This window comes from Sturnira hondurensis, unplaced genomic scaffold (genome assembly GCF_014824575.4).
Source record: "Sturnira hondurensis isolate 20B ecotype Veracruz unplaced genomic scaffold, ASM1482457v3 Scaffold0021490, whole genome shotgun sequence".
In the NCBI taxonomy this organism is placed as follows: Eukaryota; Metazoa; Chordata; class Mammalia; order Chiroptera; family Phyllostomidae; genus Sturnira; species Sturnira hondurensis.
Genome location: NW_028094121.1, coordinates 2236391 through 2247450, shown reverse-complemented (window position 1 = coordinate 2247450; position 11060 = coordinate 2236391). Strand labels below are relative to the sequence as shown.

Below are 11060 nucleotides of genomic sequence, written 5' to 3'. Positions count from 1 at the left end.
TCCAATAGAAATTGGATTGCTTCCTTTTTTCTTCGGATATTGGGAACCTTTCTGAATCTTAATCCTCTGATGGCTATATATGGTGAATATCATCTAGTGTTTGGCTTGTTTTTGCATGCCATCTTTTTAAACTTAAGTTATTGCTGAAGCAACACATTTAAATGCAGTTTAATCTAACATTTTTCTTTATCATTTGTGCTTTTTGGAACTTATTTAAGAAATCATTTTCTTTTGTTATCAAGTAGTTTTATATTTTCTGAAAAATAATTTTAGGTCTTTATTTCATCAGGGATTTATATTTGGATATGGCTTGCAGTAGAAATCTAATTTTATTTTTTTCCCTTTTGGAAAAAAAGTCTCAGTGCCATTTATCTAAGAGTTCATCCTTTCCCTACTGACTTGTAGTGCCTTCTCTATTATGAATCACGTTCCCACAGAGCTAGTCTTCATTTTGGTCTCAGAATCTTTGCTTCTTAATTTCCTTCTATTGGGGATGCTTTCCTCTAGGATTTTTCTCGTTCTTCAGATCGCAACTGAAATATCATCCCTTTTATATCTTAGATTATACCCACAGGTATGTCAGTTGGGTGACCCCAGAACTCTAAAGGATGTGGAAGGACGGAGTTGAGTAAGAGACCTCTCTGGTCAGTTGTTGCCAAGATGTTGGCAGAACCTCTGCAGCGGAGGGTGCCGATAGGAGGAGTGTCCAGAGTCCCGGTGACGGAATCCGGCAGGCGCCCGGCGTCGCTGGAGGGTGCGTCATCACGCGCGGTCGACCGGGGGCGGAGCCGAGTTGAGTCACGTGGCTCGGTTGCCTACGCGCTGCTGGGCCGTGGGAAGATGGCGGACGGAAAGGGAGACCCCGCCGCCGCCGCTGCCGCCGGGGCTGGGGCTGAGCCTCCGACGGGGGCTGGAGCTGGAGACCGAGCCGAGCCGGAGTCCATGGCTCAGAGTCAGCGCCCCGCATCTCCGGCGCCAGGAGCCCCGGGACTTCGACCATGTCTGTGGCAGCTGGAGACAGAGCTGAGGGAGCAAGAGGTGTCGGAGGTCTCATCTTTGAACTACTGTCGGAGCTTCTGCCAGGTGAGGGGCTGGCTGGCTGGCGGAGGGCGGCGGGGTGGGTAGGCCAGGGGAAGAGGCCCGGGATCTATTGCGGTAACCGGGGCTGGACTGAAAGGTGCTGCCTCTGCATTTCGCCGCGCCCCCGGGCCAGGAAGGCCCAGCTCGGAAGCCCGACTGCTGGCCCCCCTCCGCCACTGCCAGACTTTAGCCACCGTTAGGGCGGGTTGCACTGGGAGACTCAGAGCTCGGAGGGCGCCCGCGGCTCCCTGAAAGGGCCTTGCCCTGTCGCTGTTGCCTGTGCCCCTGCCCGGTGTTTGGAGCGCCATTGCCCTCGGAGGGATTGATTGCTCATTTCTGCCAGAAGATCCTTTTCTGAGTAGAGTGCAGACCTCCAAACTGGAAAACCTGTTTTTTCCCCCTGAATAATCCGGAGATGTATGTTGGGGCTAGAGACTTCTCTTTAGAGTCAGCGTCTACTGGGTCTTTAAAAGATATGACAGTTCTTTGAAAGGCGTCTAGGGTTTTCTGGTTAGGGATTGCGGAGCCGGTTTGTTGGCTGCTATTTGCACTTAAACAAATAAACAAACAAACATTTAAGCCGTCCTTTCGACTCTTCTGTATCCTTTGAGGCTTTTGCTACTGTGACTGAGGCTAGGGAGCCTTGTAGTGGTTATTAGGATATCTGAGTGGAAGAGAAGAAAGATGTGGAGGGTGATCTCTTTTTGGCAGTCGTAAGACCATTTCTGTGCTATACTGGTTCTAACCTACGATTGCGTATTTATTGGATGTTTAGTCTGCATGATCACTCTGAGATTTTTCTCAATGTTTTCGAGTTAAGTGTAAAGATACGCCATTATCATTTCTACTTCTGTGTTATATCAAGTTTCAGAGCTACTCCTTTCCTTCTTATCTGATATACTTTAGAGAATGCAAAATAGTCATAGTGTGTTGACATTTGGACTCTTAACGTGTAGTTGACTGTTGAATAACTTGCGGTGTTCCAAACTTACAATTTTGGGGGACAATTGGCTATGTTGGTCTGGAGGAGAATCAAAAATTCACTTGTTTGGTTGCTTTTCTCCCTTCTCTCTTGCTGAGCCAGAAGCTGCCTGCCTCATCTCTGAATGGAATTTTGTCCTTGCTAATCTTTTCCATACATTATGTCACTCCAGTTTCTATGTCTACAACCTGTTGCACTTCCCTGCACTATGAAATGTTAAGCTTTAATTGTTCTTTGCTTCTTCACTAGTAATGATCATTTGCATGTACAATCCAAATCTATTCTACAAACTTTTCTGATGATGTCAGGCACTTTACAAAAGTGCTGAGAAGACAAGTAAGACAGCACTTACCCTTGATGAGCTTACAGTTAGGGAGGAGGTGGTAGAAATAAAAATTTCCAATGTAGTTTTGGTAATGATGGGAGAGGAGGTGTTGTGGAGATAGTGGTGACAGAAGAACCCTCGTGGGACATCCTAATGGGAACAACAATTAACTAGTAAAAATAAATAAAGAGATTAACTGTAGATTGGAATATGTGCTTAGAAGAAGCTAACTGGGAGAGACCACTTTAGATAGAGTGATGAGGGAGGGTCTTGTGCCGAAAAGATGAAAATGAGTCCTATGACTGGGGCATGTGTTTGTGTAGCGTTCCAGGAACAGAATGCTTTGGGAGAAAGAGCTCATTGGAAAAGGAGTAGTGAGGAGGAGGGTAGGAAAATTGTGGATTTGGGGTAAGACTTCTAAGCTTGATTTGTCTCCCTAGAAAGATAACAAGAATGGATGTAACCAGTCAAATTGAAGCTTGTCAGAGGATATTGGATATTGCGCATATGTATTCTTTATGCCGGGGCTTGTAGCTTTGATTTTATTTGAAATGAATCTTTTAATGTCTTGAGTTTTGGTTATAACCTAAAGACATGAGGGCACAAAAGAATTTTAAAAAGAAAGTGCTGCCCTGGCCCGTATGACTCAGTTGGTTAGAATGTAATATGGTACTGAAAGGTCGCTGGTTGTATTCCCTGGTTGGGGTCCAGGTGTGGACCCCCGTCCACAGGCATAGAATGCCTGGTCTGGGCGTGTATGGGAGGCAACCAGTGGATGCTTCTTTGTTTTATCCTGTTTCCCTCTCTCCATCACTCTCTAAAAGCAATGAAGAAAATGTCCTCGGATGAGGATAAAATAATAATAAAAGAAAGAACCTTTGTAATTTGTCTTTTCTATGATTTTTTGGCCTAAATTTCTTTCCCCGAGTTTTTTTGAGTAATAGTGAAATAAGAAAAGGTGTTCCTGTGATGGGATGTTGTAGTAAAAAGCACATGGGATTGGGAGTTAGTCGGATCCTAATTATGATTCCACAGCTGGTAACCTTGAGCAAACTATGATGATAGAATTATGAACTTTATCTCCTGGTAATGCTTTCTGAACTTTATCTCCTGGTAATGCTTTCTACAAACAGTAAAAATAGAAAGTTTATGTTCAACTCTTTACAATATTTATCACACTATTTTGTCACATTTTTTTTCAGTCACCCCAATGAAGTCAGCTTAGATACAGAAACAGAAAAAAACTTAGATACCAGATATAGAAACAATTTTTTACTTTTATGATGAAGCTGGAAAAATTTCACTATCCAAATGTGATTTAATAGGACTTGGTTTCACACTTGAAAGGCAAAATAAGACTTATTCATCCTCTTAAGAAACACTGATTGTGTGTATGCCTGACACTGCAGCCTGCCTGCTAGGAGCACATAATGTGCAGCAACATGGGTACCGACATTACATCCCCGTACTCTCTGGGATGCTTGATTGCCAACAAGTGTATTTTCATCAGGTGATTAGTTTAGAAATGTCCTGGAGACTTCGGTTGTGCCAAGTAGATCCCTCCTGCAACAGAATGGGATCATATTCTCTCCATCTCTTGCAGCCTTTAAAAGAAGTGGCTTTATTTTTGGAATTGCACCAAATGAAGAAATAGACTAACATATGAAAGGATAGAAGAGCTTGTTTCATTCTGGGCAGAAGTTTGTGAAGATGATAAAAACAGAATTTCAGAAGTAATAGTAACTAAGAAAAGGATACTTAGATTAATTTGTATTCAGTGTAAGTTTGTATTCAGTGTCTATAGGATGTGGTTTTGTTTTTTTGTTTTTTCTTCTTTTCCTTGGTTCCTTTTCTGAAAATATTTTCTGCCAGGCAGTGAGGATAAGGTAAACTCCAGAAAACAGTCTTTCCTTTGTTTTGCTGAAAAATTGATGATATCCTCTCAAGTTTTGCTATGTTTTGGGAACCAGGATCCCTAAAGTCCAAATTTTTGTAACAAGAATTTTGAAGACTTTTAAGATAGTCTTCATTAACAAACTTGAAGTTATTGGGTGAATGATTATACATGTATGTTAGAAATACCAGTCATAGTAGTTTCGCAAGTAAACCTCGTTTATATGAGACAGTTTTGGGATCCACACCAACAGTAACTAAAAACTTTGTAAGTTTTTAATGCTTAAAATAAGTACTGCATATGTGTGTTTCAGTTTTTCTAGGGTAGGGATTTACTACAAAAGGTCTAAGTCAGGTGGGCATGGTGTCTTCACCATTTACTTAAACTAGTTGTGTGACCTTGGGTGGTTTTTTTTTAATTTTAGTTTTCTCATTTTCAAATGGAATAATATTAGTACTTCTTGTTCTCAATGAAAATACATTGTTGTCTGGGCTAAATAAGACAATCTCTGTAAAAGACAGTGCCCTCAGAATTGTTCGAGTTTCCCAGATTTCTTAGCCTTGGAATAAAAAGCCTTCACAGCCTTGCCCACAGTTTACTTTTCAGCTCTTACCTAGCCAGTCTCATCACCCTAATCCTACTCTTAACTTATTCAAGAGTATTTGGAGTCCATGGACCCAAGAGTGATCTCTGTTACTCCTGTGATTAAAATTTTGCCTGTGAATTTCCAAGTGCATAGTTTGGAAAGATGATACTAATTTTCATTTGATTCTTCAAGAGATCCAAGCCAAATTAGGCTTTCAGTAAGTATTTACCAACTGACTGAATGATCTCCAAAAGGAAAGAATTACTTCAACAAGATCTCAGGTCATCAGGCATTCTTAAGTCTTTCCCTTTTGTTATGCTATTCTATCTGTTCTCTCATTTTCTGCATGACAAATGTTCTTTTAGGGACCAGTGCAAATGTCACTTCCTCTATGGAATTTTCTGATTTCACTAAATACATTTTCTCTTACTGGGCTTTTTTTCCCCCTCTTTTTTGGATACTTTGTACACACCTATGGTTTTTAACTGTTGTTTTTCTTATTGTCACTGTTTCAGTTCAGGCTTCAAAATATCCTCTTCACTAATCTCCTTGCCTTCTGACTGGACTTACCTATAAACCATTCTGGTGTTCTCTCTAAATTTTAAATTTAACCTGTTAGTCGTTTTATTCCCTAAAATTCTTAAGTGGTTGCTTCCTTAAAGGCAAGATAAAATTCAGACTTACCAGCCTGGTATGCAAAGGCATTTAGGATCTAGACCTTGCCCTCTCCAGTATCCACCTTTGTAGCCTCTTTATTATTCTTTTTTGGTGGGGGCGTTCACTTTCACCTTATCTCTCAGTCTGCCTGGTTAACTTCAGGGTCTTCCTTTTCTTATCTGCCAATTTATCCTTTCAGACCTGGCTGAAATATTAAGTTTTTCAGAACGTGTTTTGATTTTAGCGGACTGATATAGGTAGTTCTTTCACTTAGTATGTTCTCATACCATCTCATACATAAGTGTGGTGCCTCTGAATATTTGTTTCCACGTTTATCTCTAAGCCAACAAAAGTGTGGGTCTTGTTTAGTCTTTTTTGTATATTTGGTATCTAGCAGTTAATAAAATGCTGGGTACACACAACTAATATGTTGAATACATTATATTGTAGGGACTTCATGAAAGACTCAAGATGAATACTTCAAAAGGGACACCTAATGTAAAATCTAGTAAAAGCAGTATTACCATAAGAAATTATTGTAAAGGAAGAGGATGGGAAATTTTGGTCATTTCTTGGAGACATTACTCATCAACTTAGCCTACACTCATGTAATAATGTACATATTTACATGTGTGGAATGAAGAGTAGTGTTGATGGAGGGAGACAATGGGAGGCATTATATAGTATTCAGGAAGAGTTCGCAGCCTGATAACAGGACAACAGCTTGGAAATGTTGGGATGGGGGAGGATAAGTCTTCCTAATTCCTTCAGGTTGATGGCCATGAAGACTCTTAACTATTTCATTCATTTTAAAAGATTTTTAGCCCTGGCTGGTGTGGTTCAGTGGATTGAGCATTGCCTACAGTCAGGGCACATGCCTGGGTTGCCGGTGAGGTCCCCATAGGGGTATATGAGAGGCAAGTAATTGATGTTTCTCTCACACATCAATGTTTCTCTCCCTCTCTTTCTCCCTCCCTTCCCCCTCTCTAAAAATAAATGAATAGAATCTTTTTAAAAAAGATTTTGGTGCATTAATCTTTTCTTTTTGTGCTGCCCTCCCTTGGGAGATACATAAATAGAAACTAGGTGACAGGTAGTTATAATAGCAAAAAATAGCTTTGCAGTACATATGACCAAAACATATAAATGTGACCTGCTGTCATTTACTGTGGTACCACCCCATCTCTTGCTGTTTTCTGTGACCTCCTAGTGATTTTGGTGTCTGCCTGTTGATCATGGTCTTTTGAACAACGTTAATTAAGAAAACTAAATAGCAAGCACTACTTCAAGACTGCAAAGGCATTGGTAAAGTGACATGTGCTTTGTTTTCATTCAGTTCTAGACACCTGTTAACTTGCTTAGAGGTCTTCCTCGACTGTTTTATCTAAAACAGCACTTCCCCATATTTTTCCAACTCCTTAATACTGCTTTAGACTTGCTCAAGTCACTGACTACTATCTGATGTGTCTGCTTTTCTTCCTGCCTGGAATGTAAGCAAGTGAGACTGTTGACTGTTTTGTTTACCTGTTGCTTAGACTAGTCCCTGGCACTTAATGGGTACTCAATATTTATTGATCTTTTATCTCTTTTCCCTAAATTCCTGACTAAATTTCTTGAGGGTAACAAGCAAATTTTACCTCTCTTTATGAAGAAACAGGGACATTTTTTTGTCAACCAATTTATGCTGCTTCCCAGTAGGGAGGTCTCAGTTGTTCTTTGTATCTTGATTACTTCAATAGAACCTCTTTATGTTTTCTAAGAACTTCCCATGGTTGCTTATAGTTGACAAATAAAGTAATAATTTTTTCCACTAGATTCACTTAGAAGATTTAAGCATTTATTTTGGATATAATTGTCACAATACTGGAAACCTGAACAAGATGGTATAAAAAATAGATTTCTTACAACTTTCATTGCTGACATAAAGCCAATATACAAGCCATTAAATGAAAAATTAGAAGGCCTATTTAAGTTACTGAACATCTTTTCTGTTCTACGTGCTCAGGCAGGTGCTGCTGTTTTCATTTTACAGATAGAAAACTGAGGCCCGCAGAAATTAAGTAACTCCCAGGGTCACACAGCTAGTCATCTGTGGCAATCTTTAGATTCTAGAGCCCCTGCTATTTTTCCTCTATTTCCTAAACTGTAGGGGTGTGTGTGTGTGTGTGTCTGTGTATATATATTGTATATATGTTGTATATTGTATGTATAGTATATTGTCTATGTTTATATTTTAATTGTATAAACTGTAGGTGTCTGTGGGTTTGTATATACATACATATGCATATATATATATATATATATATACAGACACATGTATTTCTTTTTTCAAAGATTTTATTTCTATCTATCTATCTATCTATCTATCTATATATTTTAGAGAGGGGAAGACAGGGAGAAAGGGAAACATCAGTGTGTGGTTTGCCTCTTGAGCGCCTCCTACTGGGTACCTGGCCTGCAACCCAGGCATGTCACCTGACTGGGGATCAAATTGGTGTGACCCTTTGGTTTGCAGCCTGGCCCTCAGTCCGCAAAACCACACCAGCCAGGGCATTTTTCTTTAGTTATGGTAAAGCAAAACACTGGTGAAGAGCTCATTGCTGAATGTTTCTGCATACCACTGAGTGTTGATTCCGTAGTTTTAGCCTAAAATATTACTGTGAGCTCCTATGGAAAAAATTTTCTCTGAAGTTTTTGTTATTTGTTCTATATGAAAATATTTTAAATATTATATATATAACTTTGGAAGTTGAGAATAAGTTATGTTTCAGACACATCTTGATTTCAAGTTTATTTCAGGTGTAACAGTATTTCTGCAACATAGCTAGCTTGGAAATACTGGTGTATTTGTCTGTCATCACTTTTGTGTTAAATTTGATTTCTTTGGTGTGTTTTTTTGAGTACCTTTGTGGGGGGATTCTAGTAACTTGCTGTACTGACCTTTGAGTTCATAGTAATTTTACTCCCGAGGAAATAACTTGAGTATGATACTCAGCACAGTAATACTTTATTAACATGGGCACATATAAGAATTATTACCAGACATAATAGAATGAATGGTTTAGCTTGGTAATTGCGACTTTATGGTATATGGTTGTATAACATAGGCATATGTTTATTTGTGATTTTATTCTTTAATTTGCTTTTTTCACATACATATTTTAAAGTATATAAGGTATCTTAAAGTAATAAAACTATGTATATTTCTTTGTGAGACTCCAATTAACACATGCTTATTTTGAAAGGTTAAGACAAGATGTGTAAATACGTAAAGCAGAAAGTGAAAGGACTGTGTAATCTCTTTTTAACTATAGTTTATTGATTAGCAATAATGTCTCATTTTTTTCCTCCCCTTTATTCCCATCTGCCCTGCACCCCCTCCCATCGGCATTCCCCCAGCCCCCACCTCATGTCCATGGGTTGTACATATAAGTTCTTTGGCTTCTTCATTTCCTATACTGTTCTTAACTTCCCCCTGTCTCTTGTACCTATCATTAATGCCTCTTATTCCCTATACCTTCCCCCCATTCTTCCCCCTCCCCACTGATAACCCTCCATGTGATCTCCATTTCTGTGATTCTTTTCCTATTCTGGTTGTTTGCTTAGTTTGTTTGTTTTTAGGTTCAGTTGTTGATAGTTGTGAGCTTGTCATTTTACTGTTCATAGTTTTTATCATCGTCATCATCTTAGATAAGTCCCTTTAACATTTCATATAATAAGGGCTTGGTGATGAAGAGCTCCTTTAACTTGACTTATCTGGGAAGCACTTTATCTGCCCTTTCATGACTTGGAATACTTCTTTCCAGCCCCTTCTTGCCTGCAAGGTTTCTTTTGAGAAATCAACTCATAGTCTTATGGGAATTCCTTTGTAGGTAACTGTCTCCTTTTCTCTTGCTGCCTTTAAGATAATCTCTCCTTATCTTTAATCTTGGGTAATGTAAATCTGATGTATCTTGGTGTGTGTTTCCTTGGGTCCAGTTTCTTTGGGACTGTTTGAGCTTTTTGGACTTCCTGGAAGTCTGTTCTCTTTGCCCAGATTAGGAGAGCCAGACACTGCCTTGCCACTCATCTCTCCACCCCAGCTGCCTGTCTCAGCCCCTCCCACCAGTCTGAATGAAGGTTTCTTGTTTCTTCTGTAACTCCTTGGTTGTCGGACTTCCATACAGTTTGATTTTCTGGCAGTTCTGGTTATTTTTTATTTTTAAATTTGTTGTTGTCCTTCTTTTGGTTGTGTGAGGAGGCAAAGTATATTTACCTACACCTCCGTCTTTACTGGAAGTCCAGGACCATGTGATCTCATTGTTAATAGCTTGGTGTAGTTATCTGATTTTTGGAAAAATACGTGTATCGTCTGTGTGTTTGTGTATAAACTATTAAACATTTCAATTGCCCAAGAAATGCAGTAATGTGTTCTAATTGTAAAAAATAAGAATTAAAGTGAAAAACTGTCACATAACCCTTTATACTGATTACTACAATCTTCCTAGGTTAACAATTTGGGATGTATACTTAAAGAATTTTTATATATGGTATATGCATATATCTACAATTTTAGAGGAATAATGTCAAGCTTATATGCTAAAACTTGCTTATTTCACTCAGTGTATTACACTCATTTCCCCATGTGGAATATATATTTACTATGTTAAGAAATAAGTGAACAGTATTTCATTGGCAACTGCATTGATTTAAAATTCTATAGGTAACAAAACCTTCAACACTCTTAATCTTAAAAAACATTTTAAATAGAAAAGCAATGTTCAAGGCAAAGCATACAATGCTACAGAAAGGTTTAAGGGGATGGTAAAAGCTGCCTTCTGCCCTCAATCCCTCCAGGGACTCCCCAGAGGAGTTAGCAGTCTTTTGTGTATTCTTAACAGCTCGAATACATTCTCTTCTGCAGTTTACTTTTTAATTTAATGTGTCAAGAACAGCTTGTTATATCAGTATATGTTGACTATGTATCATACTTAAACTGTTTTTGTTCTTTTTTGTTATCACAAATAATGTTGCAGTGAACATCCTTAAACATTAAGCATTGGTTATTTATATTGCTAATATAAATTTCTGAAATGAACCTTACTGGATTAAAGAGAATATTTATTTTAAATTTTGATAGATGCTGGCTTATAAAAGTTGAATATGTACTTCTACCAATAGTGTTTGGGAGTCCATATTTCACTATATCCTTGCCAACTCTGGTGTTATTAAATTTTTTTTTTAGTACAAGATGGGGCATATATTATAAAATACTATAGAGATTCCAAAGAGAAACACATCATATCCAAGCAACCAGAAGAGGCTGCTCGCTTCTTAGTTGCTAGCACAGAAATAGGCACATGTTCAATAATTAAACTATGTTACCTGATGACTTTTTCTCTCAACAAATCTAGTGGATTGTTGAATAGTCCATTTATTCCAAGATCCAAGGAAACTTCAAACTCATTCATGAGCTGTTTATTAAAATAACAGGGCGGGGGGAATCAATACAATGTATGCATCAATACTGAGAACTGTATACCATCATACAAAAAAA

The 11060-nt window shown here is 38.7% G+C and overlaps 1 protein-coding gene across 1 annotated transcript in view; it reads left to right on the top strand.

The window, feature by feature from the left end:
- Positions 1-812: 812 nt before the first annotated feature.
- Positions 813-11060, top strand: part of RLF (RLF zinc finger) — an 85784-nt gene continuing 75536 nt past the window's right edge. Inside the window, exon 1 of the mRNA XM_037032569.1 lies at positions 813-1083. Coding sequence (XP_036888464.1) covers positions 841-1083 — 243 coding nt within the window. The 5' untranslated portion in view covers positions 813-840. The remainder of the gene's footprint in view (positions 1084-11060) is intronic.